The sequence below is a fragment of the Phoca vitulina genome, unplaced genomic scaffold (assembly GCF_004348235.1).
Source record: "Phoca vitulina isolate PV1807 unplaced genomic scaffold, GSC_HSeal_1.0 scaffold3, whole genome shotgun sequence".
NCBI classification, from domain to species: Eukaryota; Metazoa; Chordata; class Mammalia; order Carnivora; family Phocidae; genus Phoca; species Phoca vitulina.
In genome coordinates this window covers 84,058,663-84,081,583 of record NW_022589706.1, presented here as the reverse complement: position 1 = coordinate 84,081,583, position 22,921 = coordinate 84,058,663, and the positions used below count along the sequence as shown (strand labels likewise).

Genomic DNA, 22,921 nt, shown 5'->3' with positions numbered 1-22,921 from the left:
ACCCATATAATTAAGGACTACTTGCTTAACTAAAAGTCCATTGATTGTGTCAATCATATCTATAAAATAACTTCACAGCAACATCTAGACTAGAGTTTGACTAAACAACCAGGCACCATAGGCTAGCTACACTGACACAAAATTAATCATCATAGTGATGTTTTCAAATAAGCACCTCTTCAAGCCATACTTCTTCAGATCCCTGCTGAATATGCAGTTTACCTTCATACTTGTCCTTTATTTCTGTCTTCTCCCTTCTCTGTAAATCCTTCCTCCTTCCTCTTTGTCCCTTTAGTTGATTCAGCTTTCATATTCCATATGCATAGCCTTTTAACTTTGCCTGTGATGTGTAAATATATATGCATCCTTCATTTGCAAGCATTCTTGGCTAATTATTATGTAATACATTTAATTGGAAGTTAGTGATCAAAAGCCCTTTCATGTAGATCATTTGATGCTACAACCCTGTGAAGTAGACAGGACTGCCAGCATTGCTCTGTTTTACTTACCAGCTCAAAGTGGGGCTCAGAGAAAGGGAGTGACATACTTGTGACACATGTCTCATAAGTGGCATGTGGACACCACTAAGCTTTGGAATGTTTATATTTGATGTTCCTGTAGCAAATAAATACAGATCCACAAACTTGTTAGAGAAAGACAAGAAGAGAGTCTCTCCTACTTGACACATTTGAGGATGAAAGATTCCTGGAAGACTGGCATTTGGAACCTAATGAGAGTAAAAGAGAGAGTATTTGGTAATAGCTTTTCTGCTGCCGAGAGCCCATCCAGACTCAGGAAAAGGACAAAAATGGATCAGCAGGGGTTGGCCAGGCACTGAGGTGAGTCAGAAGGTCTGAGGGAGGCAGCCTAGGCTGCAGACCAAACCAGAGATGCAAGGAACTCGCTCTTCCTAATCACCGCCCCACTGTGCTCTCCCTTCCTCTTAGCTTTTGACCTGTCACCTCTTACAGTGTCCTGTGGAAGAACAGAAACAGTAACACTAGGGCATCTATACAAAGTGGCTGAATCACCACTTCCTTTTCTTAATAAACAAATGAAATCCATATTTGTGTAGCTAACCCACAGAAAAAGAAGGAGAATGTTTGGCAGGCACAGTAGAAACTCAATCTGGAAACTACAAATTTAAAAAACAATTATTTTAAATTTCATATCACAAACTTCCTTTTGGAGGCTTCCGTTAGCTACATCTATGTTAGGATATTCTTCTGGGAGTAGAAATATAAGCACTCCAGAGCTTTGTGCTGCCCAGAGCTTTGGATTTTATAGGACACATGAAAGCATACTTTAGTCCTGTACTGCAGACACGGTCTTTTGTTCTGATATATAATTTTGTTCAGCAGTAGTAGACACACATACTTTGTCTCTTGATTTGCAGTTTTGGGAACAATTTCAACTTGCTCCCTTCCAGAGCACATTATTAGCAACCAATTGGCATACAGTTTCAGGCTTTTTTACAGGTGAGAGTGAAAATGGAAAGAGTGGATTACAGAGTTCTCTGCAGGCACCCCGAATAATTTATCGCCCTTCTGTTGTAATGACTGAATGTATATATCTTTCACCATATGTAGCCTTCCATTTAGATGTTCAATCAATGGTAAAGAATAAGAACGGGTTTTTAAAAACCATCCCTTGGAGTGGAACTAATCGGCTTGTGGTTTCCTTTCAGGTAGTCTGACTGTTCTCCAAATATGCCCTGTATATCCTCAGATAGGAAATGACCTGAACTTCTACTTCCAGTTGTGTGGGTTATTTATCCTGATGCCCCCCTCCATTTCCGCCCAACCCTCTATTTTGCATATTAAAGTTAAACCTCTAACTATTGAATTCTCATGTCTGACTGCAAAGTGGATCTGGCATGGCCATTACATAAAACCTTACTTTGTACATTATATGGCATGAGTTGAAAAGAAGTGATTTTTGAATTCCCATATTGTTTACCGATTTGAAAGTTGTGAGAAGGATGAGGATTTATTCCTTTGGCCGATTAGATCCCCTGGGTTTTATTTGTTAAAAATGTTATTTTCTCATAGGCATTAACTCCCCTGTTTAGAGGGAGGGAAAAGTCTTTATTTTATCTTTAGTTTGGTGATATTAATAGACTTTAGGAAGAGAGACTTTGCAGAACATAAACTGATGGCAATTTCAGATCGTAGGAACATTTTGAACAAAATAGAAGATTGTTTGACCTCGTATCAAATATCATAATTTGTAAGAATCTCACTACAAAAATTGTACATTCTCTGTAATATGAAGTTTCTGAAGTGCATATATTTAATCAAAACCACAAGGCAAATGAATTTGGATTGAGAAACTCCTCCTATTGGTGAGGCGGGGGAAGCTTTCATTTTGTCATTAAAGAGTAGGCAATTTCTTTCATTTTTAGAACTTCCAATACTTTCTGGAAACTCTAGTAACTAAAGCACCTCGATCATCTACTAGACTTCTGTTAAAAATTGAGTAAATAAGAATGCTTTCATTCATTGCAAATTATTAGTGAAAATTGACCTGTCTTATCTCTCTGTAGAAGCAGGAACTCAGTCTATTACCCTAAAGTACAATGATTGCTAAGTTGTAAACTATTTTAGTACTTTCAGTGATTTATAATACCCTTATTATATTGTCAGTAAATTAGACGCCATGGACAATATAAGCATTCTTTTTAGGAAGAGTTTTGATAACAGTTAAAGCGGACAGTTCATATGAGAATGTTTCTTTTTGGGGACTAGAAGTCAGCATCATTTTAAGTGTGAAATGTTTCTTTGCTACATCGTGCTTTTGCTTGCTGACAGTAGCTACGGCAGGTGGCTTACTCTTAAAATCAACATGATCAATCTCTTAAAAATGACATCTCTTTTGTTACATATTTGTTCTCACCTTGTCTCACTCTGTGCTGGCTAGCCTTTTAAATGCCTTAGGATACCAAGAATGGTATCTAAATAGATTCCTAAATTACAGATCTTCAAACTTCTTACTTTTAAACTATAACCAAAATTAGCTAAATGTGGTTTGGCATGATCCATTAAGGGCATCATATGAAGCCCAGAAATATGAATATGTGCACTTATATAAAACCGGCTCCTTGTCTAACATCCAAATATATATGTTATGGGACCCTAAAGCCCCATAGTAGAGTATTAAGTTCTGATATTTGTATTTATGGGCTTTTAATTTCTTTCTAACAAATTGAAAAATGATACATCTGTAGCGATTGACCAAGATATTGACTCTTTAGTCAGAATGCCTTGTAGCTCAGAATTTTCTGCTAAGTAGAAAAAAACCTTTTTTTTTTAGAAGAGGGATCCTTTCCTGAGATTTTTATCTTCAAATATGGAAAGTTTCAGGGTGCATAAAATACAAAAATTATAGAATTCTAGCTGGTGGAAACCTCAGAGAATAAGTCCAAGTTTCCTCTTCAGTTTTTAACTTAGAGAACTAAAAGTGGACCCCAAGCAGGTATTTGAAGGAAGATTTCATCTCATTGACACAGAACTATTCTGCAGTGATGAAAATGGATGTATGAATAATGGTATGCAGTATATTCTATCTTAATTAATTCAGTTTTAAGGGAATATCTTCTAAAATGCTCCATATTTTAATAAGTTCAATTCATCAAAGTCATCATGTCACATCTGTTACAAAGATTGGTCTCTTGCTGAACGCTAGCCAAATAATTTTCCAGAAATGACATTTTTCACAGTTTATTGTGTTATCATCATCCTGGCACAAGCCACATCAAGTGTATTTCTTGAGCAGTGCTTAAGATGAATTAGTCATGTGCATTCTGTTTCTGCACATGGAGGTTTCAGTTTCTTAAGAAAAATAAGGGCTTTTAGGTAATAATGTCTTTCAGGTTTTAATCAGCCATAAACTTTTACATTCTTGTTTTTTAAATGCTCGTGTGGTTAAGAAATAGAATAACACCATGAAGGAAATTTATTTCCTACTTTTAAGTAATATTACTCCTTAATTACTTGAGTTAAATCTTATGTTTTACCCCAATTTAAATGAAAATAGGTTAAGAGAAAGTTTGGGAATCTATTTATTATTGAATTGAGTTAAAGTATTTGAATGACTTGGCATTATTTATAAACTTTGATTGCTCTTTTGGTTTCAAATCTTAGACATGGTTAATATTTGTGCAAGTGAAAATAAAAATTTATTATGAAATGACATAAGATTGAGTGATACATATTTTTGATGTAAAGGATATTGTGGTCAAACAGATTCATTTTATTTTTCTACAGAGGTTAGAAGAAAACATGATTCTGTAGCATTATTGAATGGCTTACTATTTCTCACCATTCTTTCCCTACTATGGGCTCTTCATGAAGGGGAAATGTTGAAAAGAAGAATTTAGAAAACTGGGAAATTTCTACACCAGGAAATAGGCAGGTTAAACTCTATCTCTAGGATCAGAAAACAAAAAGGTTTCAAAGTTATTGTTTTCTTCAAAAAATTGGGAATCTTAATTATGGTTTGATTGAATTTCTGGACTTCTCTCTACTGATTGGGATGGCTCTTGCTGTTCTTGCCTGCAGTCTCAACTTGACTGTACAAATAAGGGACCAGATTCCGCTGTAGTACAGATTGCGCACGTGGGAATATACACAGGAGCTAAAGGAACCTGGAACTGCACTCCACCTGCCCTCTGACATTGGTGAAAAATCCTCCCTCTGGTTAATGACAGAACCAGGTCCCTTGACTTCCTTTGTGAATAAGGACAATGCTACGTAACTCTGATGTCCTAGTTCATGCTTCATACACCTATACATTATGTGCGTGTGTGTGTGCACACACATGTGTGAACCGGACTGAAACTTCTCCCTGAACTCTCCTTTCAATGAGAAAAAAATAAATGGCTGAGGTTTGCAGTTTGTCAAAAGCTTTGAAAAGATTGCTTTAGCAGACATTATTTCTGGAGGCTTGGACTGCCTTTCCACTCCTTTAGGAAGGACCTGATGGGATAGCCTAATTTACTTCATGCATGCCAATTATTAATACAAATGTCTACCTTGGCCTCCTTCCTTTCATTTATACAATTTCAGGGATGGTCAGTCAGCCATGCTCCAGGCAGAACATAGAACCATTCATGCACAGGAGCTTGTGTTTTATTCTCTCCCCAGTAGGCTCTAAGCACGCTGTGGCTACAGCCCATGGAGCACTATCTTTTATCCCTTGGCAGTTATTTAGAATCATTCAGAAAGAACCTGCCGAGACTCATCAATAGAGGTAATTTAGCCAGTGGCTCTGAAAGTGCTAAGTTATGTTCCCTGTCTCAACTGAGAACATTTATGTTACAGAAGAAATGAAGTGTATTCAATATGCTCTTGAAGAGTGCATTATAGTATCTAATTCGGTCCCAGCATCACTAACTGTACAACCATATAAAGTTAAATTAAGGTGGCTTATTTTTTAATAAAATCAATTTTATTGCAGTGACAAGAGAGCACTATAACTAGTTTTCACAATTTGAGCCTTTGTCCCAGGGCTTTCAGTCGTGTGGGAAGAAAAAGCCCAGTAAAGTATGGGAATCTGAAGATGTCTGCACTTCTCAGTTGTCTGTGACTGTGGGTTCCCTGTTGAAGAGCCCATGCCATAATTTTCCTTGTGTTTTCTGGCACCACCACAGTGCCTAGAATTTAGTAGGTTGATTGAATGAAAATTCATATAAGGATGAATTTTTTTAAACCAAATATTTATTGTTTACCTTCCACTGTCCAAGGTGCCCCTGAGCATAAGAATTAAAAAGCATAGGCTCTGGAATCTGACAGACCTGAATTTATATCTCAGTATTTCTACTTAATAATTGTGTGATCTTGGGTAAGTCACTCAAGCTCTTTCTGTCTCAGTTTCCACAACTGTAAAATGGACTAATAATTGTACCCACTAATGTGTGCAAAGCAAACAGCCCAGTGCCTGGTATCTTGTAACAGCATGGTTAAGTGTTAGCTGTTCAAGGAGCATATTGTTTAATAGGGGAGAGAAGATACTGATAGCTATGATTTTAGGCAGAATGTAACATCGTAAAGGAATTAAGAAAACAATCTGTGGATATTAAGAAATAAAGTTCCCAAATGCTGTGGGAAACCAGACAAATCTTTGTGACAGCCTTAAAGCGTGGATGGGATTTTGTTTTTCTTTCTTTCTTTTTTTTGGCATGTTTCATGTTTTTATTTAAATTCTAGTCAGTTAACATCTAGTGTAATATTGGATGGGATTTTGACAAGGAATGGGCAGGGGGCACGGCAGGCTGAGGGGATAACCGGGCAAGGCTGTGCTAGATGTCAGGAGCCTGGAGCAATTGCAGGGAGGTCGTGAGGGCTAAGGGTCTCTTCGGAGGCTGAGCCACAGGTTTTGACTGCCAGGTCTACCTGAGCCTTGATTTGGTCAAAATAAGATGTCATTCCCTTTGATAGAGTAAAAATGAAGTTTTAAACTTTGGTCAGTCCATCCTGCTGGGAGTGCCTGAGTGCTCAAAAGGCCATATTTCTTTCTCCAGCATTTCCACAGTGCCTTGTTTGCATAGCCACCACAACACTTAAAGTTTTGTGACTTGGTTGGTAAAGTCTATCTATCCTTGTTACAGAAAATGTAGGAAATGGGTGATTCATACAAATTCTATGGCAGCTTGTCATGAACAATGTCTAAAGACACTAAAAATTATAAGAAAATCTTGAGTACTTTAGGCAAATATTTGTGTAATTACTCTATACTTCAATGATTTTTGAGTCCTTATTGAATAAATATAGATGACATCTTTATTATTGCTATCCCCTGTTTTTGAGACCATATTCCTACAATTAAGTCTAAAGAGATAGAAAGATAAAATAACTAAAATAAAATAAAAGCATGTTTAAAGAAATTGTTAAAACAGTGCTGGTAAAACCTGTAACCACAGATCAACACATCATACGTTCTACTAATTTACAAAAGTATTTGCACAATTGAACTTATTAAATACAGTTCAGTGGGTATGTCACAAAGTAATGCGGAAGAACAAAAATACATCTAACAGAGAAATGGAGACCACTACCTACATGCCTCCCATATCCTCACTTTCCTCCTTAATACATGGGATGTTGTAGTGTGTCACTTTAATCACACTCTTAAATACACCTGCAAACGCCCTTCTTCCTCTCTCTTGCCTGGCCTGGGGAAACCCAAGCCTCGTAAAATGCAACTCACCCTCTACTCTGCACCTGCACCCATATCACAGAATGAAGGAGGACAAAAACAACCCCGTTAACTGGTTTCATTTTCAATTCACACCACTAATCTCACGAGGATCCATCATGCTGCCCAGGCCCCCAATTGATGTTCATAATCCAGTCACTGTCTGTTTTTTAGCTATTTCAAACTTTTTCTTGCTCCTAAATCCTCCAGCATCTCCTTCCCACTTAACTTTGTTGATAACCTTGTTTCCTATTTCCCTGAGAAAATAGAAGCAATCAGAATACAGCTTCCATACACTCCCACCACCAGATTGGATAATCTACTCACCTCTGTACCCTCCTCTCCTCCTGTTACAAGGGATCAAATGTCCCCTCACTTGTGCAGTTGAGCTAATCTCTCTGCCTTGCTCAAGGCATTGTTCTTGCCATTGCCTCCCTCCCATATCAGTGATTTTTCCTCCTTACTGGATAATTCTATTGGCATAAAATGAAGCCATATCTTCCATCTTAAACAACAACAACAACAGCAGCTTCCTTGACCCCATACCTTTTCCCAGACACTGTTGCATTTATTTACTCCCACTGCCCTACACAGCAAACCTCATAGAAAGAGTTGTCCACAGTCACCAAAGTACTGTTTTCTCATTCTCTCTTGAATCTAACAAGGCGTTCATCTCTACCACTCTGCTGGAAACATTTTTGTCAGGGTCACTGATTACCTTCACCATGACAAATTTAGTAGTCAGGGTTCAGTTCAAATTTTACTGGACTATATTCAACACACTTGATCGCTCCCTTCTTGAAGCCACTTTCTCGGCTTATATAACTCTTTCAACGTACTCCTCCTACCTCACTGACCTCTCCTCAGCCTTGCTAATTCTTTTTCTTCTTCATGGTCAGTACATGTTGGAATGCTCGAAGGCTCAGTCCTTGGGCCTTTTTTCTTCCTTATTTTCATTTACTCAGTAGGTGATCTCATATAATTTCATGGTTTTATATATTATCTATATCTCAAAGGCTCCCAAATTTATAGGTCTATCCTGGACTTCTTCTGTGAATTCTAGTCTTGTATATCCAACTTTCTACTCAACATCTCCACATGGGTGTTTCATGGACTCTCAGACTTAACATGTCTGAAACCAGTTCCTGAGCCTCTGCTCTCCACAGCTGCTCCTCTCACAGCCTTTCCCCATCAGGAAATGACATCTCCATTCCTTTAGTTGTCCCAGGCAAACCTTGGAGTCATTCCTGACTCCTCTTTTTTCTCATTCAATCTATCTGCAAATCTGGCAGTTACTTGAACACCCTATTTCCACCTTACTGGGCACTCCACTTGCTGTTCTTTTTAGCCCTTTTCCTCTGGTTGGACAGTCCTTCTGTGACCACCCTATAAAAGGGTACCCTCCCACTGAATGGCTCTTATAGCCTCCTTATCCTCGTATATTTTTCTTCTTAGCTGTTATCACCACCTGCCACATTCTTTATAAACATTCTCTTAGAGTCTTATCTCCCCCAACAAGAATGATAGCAGGGACTTGGTTTTATTCACTATATTCCTAGTACCCAAAGAATGCCTGGCACCCTGGAGGTGCTTAACAAATGTTAGCTGAATAAGTAAACACTCAGCCTTACTCTTCCCACACCCATCACATGCCCAGCAAACTTCAGAGTCCCTTGAGATTTAGGGCATGGAATATCTCCATTTTCTGCCTCTTAATATCCTAATGTATCTATATCTGTCCTCACTTTCTCCTCTTCTCAGACAAAATGATGCCCCATCTCTTGACCTTTATTCTCTGACGCCACTTCCTTTGTGTTCTCTTACATATTTATTTTGCTTTATAAGCTGTTTCTTTTTTTTTTTTTTAAGATTTTATTATTTATTTATTTGACAGAGAGAGACACAGCAAGAGAGGGAACACAAGCAGGGCGAGTGGGAGAGGGAGAAGCAGGCTTCTCGCTCGATGCGGGGCTCAATCCCAGGACCCTGGGATCATGACCTGAGCCGAAGGCAGACGCTTAACAACTGAGCCACCCAGGCGCCCCTACAAGCTGTTTCTTTTTCTCTTAGCTAAGTTTTCTGTCAGTTTGCAAACATTTTCAAATCTTTCTCACTTTCCCACAAAAACAAAGAAAAAAACTGTTCCTCAGCCCTGTGTCCCTTTTAGCTAATATCCTATTTCTTTTCTTCCCTTCACACACAGTTCCTCAAAAGAATTGTCTACACAGGTTGGCAAATTGTTGGTACACATATTTTCTATTTTTTACCCTTTGCTGGTTAATCCCAATACCTTTCCCAATCAGAACCTTCTTGTGACCCATTATTCCAGGCAGCCATTAATAACCTATCACACTCGGCACTTCAGATGACACCTGCTTGCCATCTAAGGAGCTTATTCTTGTCTTAATTTCCTCACCTCACTCAATTACAGTAAAGATTCTGACTTCCTATTGGTTAAACACAATGGACTCTTTGTGGTCCTCATTTTAATTTCCCTTTTTGAAATTCTCTCCAATCTTGACTTCTATAACTCTAGTTGTTGCTGTTTTTAATTCTTTTCCTCCTGTTTCCTTTCTGGGACACTGTTCCTCTCTTGTTCCTGAAATGTTTCTATTTCTCTACCCAGGGGTGTATTTCTCTTTTCCTGGGGTGAATGATTCACTAGAGAATTGATGGATAGACTTAAGGAGGGTTTTTGTGTGTGCGTGTATGTATAAAATTTTAAGTGTTTCATGTATGAATATTTCTCACAGCAACAATAACTTTTATTCAATTCGAAAGAGGGTTACAAATCACTGCTTCATGCTTCCCCGGGGGGAATTTCTTCCAAACCCATGGCTTCAGCCACCAGCATGATGCAAGTGAGGGCACAAAAGGGTTCAAGTCAGACCCATGTTCATATTCCAGCTTCCCCTTTTAGAAGCTGTGTGATTTTGGGGACCCTAACCTCTCTGCAACTTGGATAGTTCAGTGACAAAATGATGGAAATAATCCCTAATTTGTAGGATTATTGTAGCAGAAGTGTCATTTATAACACTCTTGGTGCCTTATGATAGTCTGTAAGTGGTAGTTATTACGATGCAGCTCCAGACATCTTGGGTCCTAAGGCACAATTTGCAGAACCTCTTCTCCCCAGTTTTAAAATAAGTTTTCATACTTAGGGTTCTTTCTCACTGGAGCAATAAGCATTATGTGACTCAGGCATTATGAACTTATTGACTCCGTTAGCACTCATGTGTTAATGCAAAGCATCTAGAACAGGCAGCTACAGAGAGTACTGTTATGTCCATCTTTCGTACAATATTTAGAAAATTGGAATTGGGCACTGATGTAAATTTAATAAGCCTGACAGATGTTTGTAAATTCGTTTCCAGTATTTATCTGGAATAATCAAAATAGCACACTTTTAAAGATGTTAATAAACATCTTTTTATTTTGGAGAAACCAAATTATACAATGTAATAAAAATTGGCAAGGCAGTAAAAATTGCCTTTGCATTCTTCAAAAAGCATGTGTTTTTAAAACTATAGAAGCTGAGCAGGTGTTTCTCCTCACATGTATTCTGTATATTTATTGTGTCCTACTAAACATATGTTTGTAAAACGTGTCATTTATTTACACCTTGATAGCTCTTCCTGATTCCATGCCAGTTGGTGAAAAGACTTGGATATGTATTATGTTTTAGAAATTTGTTACACACACTGATAGCCTAAAGCATAAGTTCTTCAAATGACTCCATGAAATAACACATCTAAATCCCCAAACCTTTGCAAAATAGCAAAGGTTCTAACAAACTTGGCCTAATAGGGATCCCTATACTACGTGGATCCATGCCTTCTATCATCAGGTGATTGACTCTGGAACTCTCCTGTCCCCTTCCCTATTCCTAGTCTACTCCTAAAAGGGATGTGGGACATACACTGAAAGTGAATTCAAAACCTTTACTTACTGAATTTTGAAGAGTAGTTTTAATAATTTTGCAACATTCTTTCAAGTGATTAAAAACAGCCTGAATTGGGAGAAGTTGGAAAATGGAATTCAAAATTACTGGCCTAGATCTTTCAATAAAATAATTTAGTTTGGAAAAAATTTAACAACCTAATTAAGATTCTGTTTAAAAGTTTTCTGCAGTGAATTAGGTATTGTGTGATAAATATTTTTATAATCAAGACATGGGGCTAGTAACATTTTGAAAAGTATAGAAAACTCTAAAGATGGAAATAATTACCCATAAGTCCACCACCCAGAATTATACATTTTCCTCTCTTCCTCCTCCCATCTCTCTTTTCCTCTTTCTTTCTTTCTTTCTTTCTTTCTTTCTTTCTTTCTTTCTTTCTTTCTTTCTTTCTTTCTTTCTTTCTCTCTTTTCCTCTTTCTTTCTTTCTTTCTTTCTTTCTTTCTTTCTTTCTTTCTTTCTTTCTTCTCCTACCTTCCTTCCTTTCTTCTCTTCATAGAGATAGGTTTACAAATATATGACTGAATGAATACATATGTATTCACATGTAAAATTATATCCTAAAAAAATGTATAATCTGTATTTTATATACCACAATATAAGTAAATAAAATATATGAAGGTCATAACTGGAATAACACTGAATTTTCAGTGTTGTATCATAAGGAAATAATATATATTTATAAGTAATAAATATAAAATAAAAATAAAATATAAAAAATATAAACATATCTATATATTTATAAATATAGAATTATTTATATAGAAATATGTAAGCAAAAATCCAAATCAACCTCAGTAGAATGGTAGGCATCCAATAAATTCTAATATTATAAATTAATGCAGAGTCTTTATCTTTCTTGTATTTAGTGTGTGAAATTTTTAATGACAAAACATGCACATGATAAAATTCTTTACTTTTCTATGTTCTCATTATGAACATTTAATCTTCAGAAAGAAAAGATAAATATGGTATTGTGTTAGAAAATATAATAATGTTTTTTAATTATTGTGAGGATTTGTTAATCTGTATATAAGAGTAAATCTTTAAGTAAGTTATGTTATTTAATTATGAAAGGCAAATATCATAGAAGAAATCTTCCATTTTTTAAAAAGATTTATTTATTTATTTATTTGAAAGAAAAAGAGAGAGAGAGCACCCACATAAGTAGGGTGAGGGACAGAGGGAGAAAATCTCAAGCAGACTCCCCGCTGAGTGCGGAGCCTGACATGGGGCTCAATCTCACAGCGCATGAGATCATGACCTAAGCCAAAATCACAGTCGGACACTTAACTGACTGAGCCAGCCAGGCACCCCAAAATCTTCCATTTTGAATCAATTTTTGTTTTCTTTATATTGAACCCAACAATACCATCTCCATGTTTGCTCTCACTCTTTCTCTCAAATTTTAGAAAAGATATACCCACCACTCTTGAGACAATAGCTTTTTTTTTTCCCTTTGGAGTAGAATATGGCTTTTCTTTCCCAGAATTAAAACCACCATGGGTTAAGTAATTTTTAAAAGAAAACCTTAAAGTGAAATACTCTTATCTAAGTAGTATTATGTGAATATTGCTAAAGTAAGAATTATTAATATCTATCCTGTAGGGTAACACAACAGGCAGTATAAATTATGAATAATGTTTATTTCATCCAAGCGTGTAAGTCCTTGGAAGCATGAGCCGCTTATACAGACATTCAGAGATTATGCAGATCTTTGCAAAGTCATTTTTTAATTAATACACATAATCTATAATGCTTTATTTCTTCAATTGCTTTTCTCTGTAATATATCATTGCATGTTAATTTGTTTTTAAAATTAATAGACACTTTTTATCTAAATTTGAATTAGCAGAATGAATTGTTGGTATTGGTTTTATATGTTACTATAAATTGCCATGCTATATTTGTATAGCATTTTATAATTTACAAAGTAATTGAATATAATATTTTCACATTAATTGGATATGGAGGCTTAATCAAGCTAGGGAGGGATTTTTCTTCAGGATGGAACTCTCATGCTTTTGTTCAGTGGCATGTGTATAGGTATGTACATCCTCCTCTGAAGTCTCCGCCAGCTTCTGTCTTAGTTCCATCTCTATTATCTGAATAAGATTCCATTGAGGGGGAAGATTTCTTCTTTGACATAGATGTGTTTATTCTGCAGTGACCAGAAGCAAAGAGGCTACTAGATTGAGAAGGGACATTTTTAAAATATAATCCTGTAGTGTAAGAATAGTAGACTTACTAGCAGTTCCTTAAAGATACTGGACACCATCTTTGGACCAGTCAAAATAGTCTCACTTTTAGCAATTTAATAATTGTTCTGAAGTACCTTATTACTTGGGCACTGGGATACTGGGGATGAAATGTCAACAAATTCACCATGTGGTGAGGATGGGCAAGATTCCTCTTCCTGGTACTGCAGGGGTAGAGTGTATCTGTTCCACTTAGTGGCACAGACTCTAGGTCAGCCTGCGATTCTTAAAAGGTTGAGGAATCCCACTGAGATGGCTTAATGCTAGGATCTATTGGTCCTCAAAACATCCTGCCACCAGGACAATCCTGTTGTCACTCAGAGTTGCTATGATGTCGTTCTAAAGCTTTACCTGGATGCCTACTTTAGATGCTATTTTCACCTGAAAAGAAAAATAAACATGACATCCGAATGTGTGGATTTGAGACTTTTCAAGAGATAATGAAGTTACAGTAATCATCTTCCAATGATCTTTTTAGACAGTAAGGTTTCCAAAATGCAAAACCTAGAAATTATTATTTTGAAGTATTTTCTTTCAATTCAAGAGAATGGAATGAATCTGCATCTGAGGCTACTAAATGTAGTAGCAAGCTTGGGATTGATAAGGATGAGTTTCTAAGTAATTGAAGTAATTTCTTTCTAATTACTTTGAAGCAGAGGTAGCACCTTTTAGAGTTGCATGAACAATACTATATTTCCTCAAGTTTTTGTAAATCAGAGTGTTTTTATTTCAGAATTTATTGCAATAAAGATGTATGTGGGTCTGTTATCTCAATTAGTATTTCAAAGTAAGATTGTACTTTGAAAGTACAAATTTGTGTGCCTAGCTGTGCATGTGTTAATGGAAAAACGGCATTTTTCCCATCTGAAAAGGAGTGACACAGATTTACCATCCATAAAAAAATATCATGTAGTGAAACTAATTGCCTCAGTCAGAAATCTAAATGGCTTTGTCGATTTAGAGAAGGATGTTAGCACTTTCTGGCAGCCATAATTGTGATAACAGCCTAACCGAACGGTTAATATGGCTCTTTAATTGCCTAAAGTAACAATACATACTCAAGTGATATGTCATCTCATTTATCATGCTCCATTGTGGTTTATTTGCCTCACAAAACTTTCAACTTGCTTTGAACACTTTTCTGTGAGGCATCAGCTACTGGCTGATTGTTTTCTACCATGCTGTTCTGATTACCACTTTTTAAAGTCACTCCTCCTGCTGTTTCTTTTTCTTCACGCTGGTGCCTTAGCTGCCTGGAGGGCATTGCATCGAGCTGTTGACATACAGTAAATCAGTGACTCATGGCACTCAGCATTCTCCACCTTTGCATCTATTTTTCAAACTTCAGTATTTCTGTGATTTAACCCTTGGGGTGGCTCTTGATTATCCTAGATTTGAGTTTTAGAAACAGCTTGGTGATTTGCTTGGGAAAAGCATCCTTTTAAGGAATTCCGTTTCTAATAATTCAACGTAAGTTGTATTATGTAAGCTTTGGTCGCAATTGATAACTATTCATTAGGAGTGTGTTTTAGAAAACCGAAAAAAATTAACTTTCACAGTTGATTACTAATAAGGTTCACTACCCGTAAATTAGAATAGACTAGGGGCGCCTGGGTGGCTCAGATGGTTAAGCATCTGTCTTCGGCTCGGGTCATGATCCCAGGGTCCTGGGATCGAGCCCAATGTCCAGCTCCTGGCTCAGCAGGGAGCCTGCTTCTCCCTCTGCCTCTCCCCCTGCTCGTGCTCTCTCTCTCTCTCTCTCTCTCTCTGTGTGTCTTGAATGAATAAATAAAATCTTAAAAAAAATTAAAAAAAAAATTAGAATAGACTAGAAAAATACCCACGAATGAATGAGAATACTTGGATTTCTCAGTGAACTACTCAGAAGCAACTTACAGGAATTCTTTTTTTTTTTTTTTTTAAAGATTTTATTTATTTATTTGACAGAGAGACACAGCGAGAGAGGGAACACAAGCAGGGGGAGTGGGAGAGGGAGAAGCAGGCTTCCCACTGAGCAGGGAGCCCGATGCGGGGCTCGATCCCAGGACCCTGGGATCATGACCTGAGCCGAAGGCAGACGCTTAACAACTGAGCCACTCAGGCGCCCCTACAGGAATTCTGAGATATTTCTTTTGGTGATTTGTTTGTGAAGAAGTCTTCATGGCCAGTGTCCTCAATCACCAGGGAGTTTCTGAGATGCTCTTCACTTTTGGGCTCTTGTCCAGTCTCCTTCTATGCTCTGCACTCCCATCAGGGAAGCTGGCACTGCCATGCCCACTGAAACCTGTCCTCTGATCACTTTACTCCTTTATCCAGAAAGCTCTATTGGGAAGACTAAGAGACTCCAGCCATTAGACTGTTTCCTTACAATATTCTAGGCATCTGCTGGGGAATCTTTGTTACATCCCACTGAGTGAGAAGATTTGATGTAGGCAGTCCTGGAATCTTGTGTAACATTTGTAAGGCTTGCACTGTGTAATCCACGTTTTAGGGAGAGTTATCAAATTTGTCACGTTATATGCATCGTTTTGGGGGGAAGCCTGTCTATCAACCCACTTCCATCCCTCCTTTTCATGCTCCCCACCGTACACACACACACACACACACACACACACACTCATGTACACCATAGACACTTGAAATTCATATCACACATTACAGTAGTCTGAGTTTCCTGGTACTATATAATTTTTAATGCTTATATAAAAGTCAACTTTTTAATCTTACTGTCACTTATTGTTTATTTTCACCACCACTAACATAAAATCCAGAACATAATGTATATTTATTTGTCTATAGTAACATAAATATATGCATACATGGTACTAAAATCTTTTGTTCAGTGCAATGGCAGGAATGTTACATTTTTTAAAAGATTTTATTTATTGGGGTGCCTGGGTGGCTCTGTCATTAAAGGTCTGCCTTTGGCTCAGGTCATGATTCCAGGGTCCTGGGATCGAGCCCCGCATCGGGCTCCCTGCTCAGTGGGAAGCCTGCTTCTCCCACTCCCCCTGCTTGTGTTCCCTTTCTCGCTGTCTCTCTCTGTCAAATAAATAAATAAAATCTTTTTTTAAAAGATTTTAAAAAAAGATTTCATTTATTTATTTAAAGGAGAGAGAACATGAGTGAGAAAGTGAGAGAGAGCATGAGCAAAGTGGGGAGGGGCGGAGGGAGGAACAGACTCCTCAATGAGCAGGGATCCCGATGTGGGGCTTGATCCCAGGACCCCAGGACTATGACCTGAGCCGAAGGTAGACGCCTAACCCACCGAGCCACCCAGGCGCCTCAGGAATGCCACATTTTAAAGACAGGAGAAGGGGCGCCTGGGTGGCTCAGTCGTTACGCGTCTGCCTTCGGCTCAGGTCATGATCCCAGGATCCTGGGATCGAGCCCCGCATCGGGCTCCCTGCTCGGCGGGAAGCCTGCTTCTCCCTCTCCCATTCCCCCTGCTTGTGTTCCCTCTCTCGTTGTCTCTCTCTCTGTCAAATAAATAAATAAAATCTTTAAAAAAAAAAAAAAGACAGGAGAAGTTTATCATCTGTAGAACAATCGTAGGAATGAAACAATCTCAGCAATGATGCTAAACTCTATTCTTTTGTCAAAAGTATTTCTGATTTTAGATAATCCTACCTTTGGGTTTTCACAAAAAAAAAAAACAAAAAAAACCCAGCTTATAAAAGATGTAATGTATTCTGGGTTTCTTTAAAAGATGCATGTTCACATTTCTGAGTTTGCATTAGTTTGAAACTTCAGGAAGGTCAGAAGCTTAAAGCATCCAGAGAGAGAGGCAGAGTGCAAGCGGGAGTGAGCACGTATTGTAATCTCGTCCATTACATGGATCTGGGAAGTTCTGCATTCACATGTAGGTGGAGAGCCTTGCCTTTGTAGGTTCCCCATGTTTAGTGCTAATTTTAGGTTGTCTGCTACCCTCAAGGACTTTGGCTGACCTGGTTTGTGCACCGGTATCAGTTAACAGACTGGGTGGCTGCTTGTTCTAGGTCTGCATCTCCAAGCAGAGATTCACACTGTTGCTTGCAGTCCAGGAGTGGTTGGGAAGTTTAGAGCATCCACTCAGTTGAAGGGTGCTCTGATACCATTGTGGATCTGAGCAAGTCTGTTGTACAACTGGGAGAGGCAGAATGACCTGGTGGAAAATGCATGAACATTGGCATCAGATTTGGGTTTAAAATCTGGCTTTTCCACCTATAGGCTGTGTGACTATTAGTTTATTTCTATGAGCCTCAGATTCCTCATTTGTAAAATGCAGAGCAGTCATAGGGAATAAATGGACTAACATGTCCAAAAGTGCCCGGTATTTGGAAAGTTCCACCACTATGATACAGGAGTGGTGTGAGTAACATCCACAGTAACTGGTTTAGCTTCCTTTCCTGGCATGATTAGGTAAAACCTGGCTAACCACATTTTCAGACAAAGCTCTTAAAAATCATCTGTTCTATCCCCAGTCAGAGAATAAGTACCTAGAGAAGTTCCAAGCCTGGAGAGGGTCTGAGAAAGAGAGAGAAAGGAGAGGGAGGGAGGGCGAGAGAAGGAGAGTGTTCTTTGGGAGTTGTATTAGTTCTGTGCTTTTCTATATTGATACTCAGCGGCATACAGCTGGTACAATGAGATTGTACACCATTAATTTATTTTTAAAGATTCCTTAACTCGGTGTACACTTTTTCTTTTATCTCATCTTATATGAAACCCAATTAGAGGTTTTAAGAAGGCGATGTGTAATCAATGCTTTTATTCACAGGTGATTTTCCTTGAGAAGCGTTTACAGTTACGCTGCTTTGAAATTTTCATCCGCTTAAACAACAAGAAAGGGACATTCAAATTGAATTAGATTGTCCAATGGTTCCATGATCTATTGACCAAGTGAGGAGTTATGATGCACTTTAATTGAGCCTAAGACTTCTTATATTCTTTTAAAATGCCCTTAGGTTGGATTGTACAGAGTAAAAGATAGGTGTTTATTTTCAAAATTGACTTAAAGTATTATTGAAACAATGAGAAATCCAAAGACTCAGGGAATTCTAAAACTAAAAATATCTGCATCTTTTTTTCTTGTCACTGTGCTCTTTGAATAGTAGCTCATAGTAATAGTCTGTGCTGGAAGGCCCTCCGTTGAGGTAACCCATTCATTACGATAACATAGTTCACCTTTTCCTTCTTTTTCTCCAATTTAACTCTAGAGCAAACTAAAGGCCTTGAGTCATTTTGGAGTTAACATATAATAGACCATGATAGCAAGATTTCAGATAAATAGCATAGAATAAAAATATTAAGATATAATATGATTTTTTAAAACTACAATGTAAAATTTGTCAGTAGTTAGCTAGTATTATCTTCAAAAACATTTTGTAAAGATTTTCAGAACTAGTTTAAGTTTTGCTAGTGAAAATAGTCACTTAAAATAAGGTAATTTTGTAACTGTTTTTCTTTTTTTCTTTTCAATTTCAGGGTCAACCTGGTCCTCACGTAAGTGAATTCTTTTCCTAACAAATTAATTTCAATTTAGGATTTCCTCAATGTGGAGATTTTTCTGCAATTTTTTCAAAGGCTATAAAAAAGCTATGAACCAGTAATCATGACACCACACAGTAGAACAAATATTTCCCAGGAGTAAAGCTCTGGGGCCTCTCCAGGGTTGTGTGAGCCACATCAGCTGTTGGGCCAGATGGCAAGTTTAACAATGTACTATCATACAAAGCAGAACTCTTAACTGATCTGAAACAGTGCCACAGGACTTTAATGTAAGATAAAATGACTTAGTGGATGTCGGGCATGAACTGGTTTGCGTTAGGTACTGATTAATCAGGTACTAATAATGTTGCCGTAAATCCACACAGACTCTGATTATTGAGACTGTGATCATACCAGCGACTTTTGATTCATTACAGACAGATATTGAATTTGATCCACATTTTCAATATAAACCAACTGCTGAAGACATGATTTATAATTAAATGTGAATGCAGTCAACAGAAAAATCTTTAGAGCTATAAATCATATTGAAGAAAATGAGGAAATTTGAGGAAGGGGAGGAATGTGTAGGAAGATGAAAGTCCAAAAGAAGGGAGTTGTCAGAAATGAAGAGTCAGTAAAAAACAACACACTCAATATTAGTACTGATTGTGGTCTGTAGGAAGCTATGGAGAAGGGAAAGCCATTATTAATGTTTTACCTTTAACACCATAGTACCCATAATTAACATAGCTATTTATTGAGTTCCTCTTACATCTCTTTCCCCTTGATGTGCCAAATGCTATTTCTGCCCTGGATTATTTTGTAAATAAACAATTTTCATGATATCTTTATAGGTCAATATCCAAATTGTTTGTTGTGGGCTAATTCTCATACTAGACCATGAGAATATTATTTATAGTTTTTATGAGCTCTGTGTCTAAGGCTATCTAACAAAACAAAAAACCCCACGTACTCTCATACCACGCTCATGAGAAAAAGTTTGATGTGTAATTAATTTATATTCATATCAGAGAATACTCTTATTATTTGTGATTTCCACTCTTATTTTCTAAGTTGGCTCAATTATTGGAGGGAAAAAAAAAAACAGAAAAGAAAGTTGTAGCTTATTTCCTAAATTTGAAACTGCTGCATTATAATGGGATGAAGTAAAAGTAAAAGGTGCTTTGCATGCTTTATTTTATTTAATGCTTAAAACAGCCCTGGGAAGAACAATTTGATACACACACACACACACACACACACACACATACACACACACAGAATCAGAAGAGATCCATGACTCACCTGGGGTGACACCATAAAACTAGGGGCAGAAATCAAGTATGTCTGTAAAAACCTCTACCCCCGTAGCACTCAGCTCTCAAGAGAAGACGAAAAGGTAAAATAACAGAGGATAAAAGAAGTTGGGGTGCTGGTTTTGAGATTATTATAATCTGCAACATATTTTAAGTATTAATAGGACCTCTGTCTTAGCTGGGATTACCTCTGCCTACCCTAAAGCAGTCTTTTAGATAAGGATTTGACTATAAGTAATTCTTTGGGGGACAATCCCAGGAAGCATTGTGAGGGAGTAGGGAAATGACACAGGAGAGGCAAGAGGGCCAGAAAACAGATGTATTCCTGAGGAAGCTGTGAGAGACCATAGAGCTTGTCTCAGAATTGCCCACTGAAAAGCCGGGGAAATTGATGTATTTATCTACTAATTTCCCTTGCTCTATTGTTGAGAATTGTGCCTAGGTGTTAACTCCCCGGCACTTCTAGTCTGGCCCAGAAGGTCCAGCGCTCTCCAGCTGCTAGAGGAATGCAGGCAGCCGTAGGACGTGTGGGACCTCTATCCTCACGCTGCCTTGGACGGAGGCAGCCGTGAGGGTTGGCACCTACATCTGCAACAGTGTCCAAGTGCAAGAGTCTTACAGACAAAACAAAGAGGGGAAATTTCAGATATGGATATAAAGACTTGGAAAATGGGACAAAAAGACAGCATTGAAAGCATATTAGTTAATGAGATGTTAAAGAAAATAGCTAAGAAGAAGAACATGTTCATAATAAATCTTGAGTTCACAGCCACAGTTAATGAGCAGAGGAAAGATGATAAACCAGTGATAAACCAGCGTAGGGAGCCAAGAATGGGCAGAACGTGATAGATCACTGTAACCAAGATTTGAAAATATATCATGGCACTTAAAAAAGTAAAGTCTATCTAACTTTCTGTACTTGAAAACTTTGGAACCTTTCAAGGAAGATAGAATTGGCATTTTAAAATGGTGACCTGCTCTGGTTTTCCTTCACCTTGGCTATCTGTTTGCCTTTAGTGGACACTCGAATCACATGATCATTTTGTTCAAAATGTCTCCCGCTTGTCACAACAAAATGATAAGCCATGGATTCAGGAAGAATTGGCATGAGGGCAAATGCAAAGCCAGGAAATAACTCACATCATCTTTCTGTGGCACAAAAAATAGGCAAAGAGTTGTTGGTATGTCCCCAAGGAAAAGTCTTGACCTACCTCTTAACTCTACATCATCATCATAACATTTTTCAAAAGAAACTTCCAATTTTAGATTTTAAATTAAGTAATTCTTGATGGAGTTTTTAATTTAGTGCTTAATGATTATTAACTATGCACTGAGATTTTTATAAATTATAGGTGTATCTTGATATACAGGCTCCTTTCCATCTGTATTTTTATATTCCCTACCACCTATCATAATGTATTACTTTCCCAGCCTCTAATCTACTCTTGGGAAATTTCTTCTGCAAAAAGTAGAAACTAAATAGGCTTTTACCTCCAAGAACAAATTTTGTCTATCTAAAAATATGAACACTTAGAAATGATGTAGTAAACGTGATTATCAATATGTGCAGCAGAGTTATAGTATTTTATACAATTATATTTTACATTACCAGTTACCACAAATCCACTTTTTCCTTGAGTAAATTTATATAAACTACACATTAAATCTATTTAATATATATTATAATGTACATACAGTGAATAAGCAAGCAGTGTACTTTTAAAATCTAAATTAGGAAATTTTTATGGATTTTTAAATGGTTGAAAGGTTTCTTTTATTTGTTCAAATTTCTCTTAAAATGTTCATGTTCTGTTTTTTTGTTTACTAAAAATGATTTTATTCACATACAGTGTGTATAGTGTGTACAGGAACTTATAATTTGGGGTATGTCTTCCCTTTTTTTCCTTCAACTTTTTGGTGACTTAAAATGATATCCACTTTTTTTCTTGAAATATGTACTTCTTTAATTTCCCTAATTTTATAAGATTTCTGAGCTAAAATTCTTCATAACTTATTTTTTGTTATTTATACATGTAAGTTTCAATGCAACTAAAGTGCCATATTCCTTCCCTGCTAATACTGCTCCTCCCTTATCCCTGTGTCTTCTTAGCACATATTGTTAACTGTGGGGAAAAGAAAGAGCATGAACATTGCAAAACTTTCTCTTTACCCTCTCTCCCCATCTCCTTTTGCAACTAGTTAAGGGAGGAAAAAAAAGAAGAAAGTTTGCTACTTAAACAAGATTTCTCCAAACAAGTTCTCTTAACTAGTCCTCAAACCCAAGTTTCTCACCCAATCCCTGAGTCATAACCATGTCACCAAGGGATGACTCCTTAGCTGGACTACCTATTGCACTGAAAATCCATACTCCCACTGACTGGGTAGCATTGTGAGAGATACATTTCTAAAATCCCAAATCCCAATTTACAGTGGATTTTCCATTAAGATAGCATTACCAAAACTGTTTCTATTGTACAATAAGAATTTTTTTTTTGGTGCGTTAGGAATAGGCTTTTGTGGATTAAGCTGGGAACATAAACCATATTTTATTAGGATTCCTGTGGGAAGATACAATCAGATTTCCAAACAACTAACTTCAAAAAAAAAAAAAAAAAGAGTTGTCAATGTTTGAGTTGAGAGATTGCACATCCTTTAAAGTTTAGTAAAGTACTTGGACAGAATTATAATTGGCAACTTGTTATTCATGTGCAAATATTTATGTCAGTAGA

The 22,921-nt window shown here is 37.2% G+C and overlaps 1 protein-coding gene across 4 annotated transcripts in view; it reads left to right on the top strand.

Annotated features, from left to right (window-relative positions):
* Window positions 1–22,921, top strand: part of COL25A1 (collagen type XXV alpha 1 chain) — a 467,924-nt gene that overhangs the window by 262,308 nt on the left and 182,695 nt on the right. For all 4 annotated transcript variants that reach the window (XM_032400984.1, XM_032400983.1, XM_032400982.1 and 1 more), the window contains exon 5: window positions 18,871–18,888. In XM_032400984.1, the coding sequence (XP_032256875.1) occupies window positions 18,871–18,888 (18 nt within the window). The remainder of the gene's footprint in view (window positions 1–18,870; window positions 18,889–22,921) is intronic.